This window comes from Alligator sinensis, unplaced genomic scaffold (assembly GCF_000455745.1).
Source record: "Alligator sinensis unplaced genomic scaffold, ASM45574v1 scaffold1229_1, whole genome shotgun sequence".
NCBI lineage: Eukaryota > Metazoa > Chordata > Crocodylia > Alligatoridae > Alligator > Alligator sinensis.
The window spans coordinates 355,004-355,308 of NW_005842843.1; the positions used below are offsets into that span (position 1 = coordinate 355,004).

The following is a 305-nucleotide window of genomic DNA, read 5'->3' on the forward strand; positions in this document are numbered from 1 at the left end:
TGTCTCCGCCGAACCTGCCCCGCCCCACAACCCCAAGCATTCCTAACGGAAACTGTTCGGGCCACCCGAGCACCCCTGCTCCGCTCTGCTCCCCTCTGCGCATGCGCAGCGAAGCTCTCCGGCTCCACGTCGCCGCCCGCGCTTGCGCAGTGAAAGCTCCTCGCCTCCCCCTTTCCTCTCGTTCGTAGCGGAAGTGGCGGGAGCTCCAGTTCCGGCTCGGTGTTGTTTGCTCTGGACAAAATGGCGAAGATCGCCAAGACCCACGAAGGTAAGGGGCGGGTTACTCGCTATCCGCGCCCGGTCTC

General features: G+C 64.9%; 1 protein-coding gene across 2 annotated transcripts in view; it reads left to right on the forward strand.

Moving 5' to 3' along the window:
- Window positions 1-121: 121 nt before the first annotated feature.
- The window catches only part of SF3B1 (splicing factor 3b subunit 1), a 32,617-nt gene continuing 32,433 nt past the window's right edge, over window positions 122-305 (forward strand). For both annotated transcript variants that reach the window (XM_006035475.3, XM_014525596.2), the window contains exon 1: window positions 122-268. In XM_006035475.3, coding sequence (XP_006035537.1) covers window positions 241-268 — 28 coding nt within the window. In that variant the 5' untranslated portion in view covers window positions 122-240. The remainder of the gene's footprint in view (window positions 269-305) is intronic.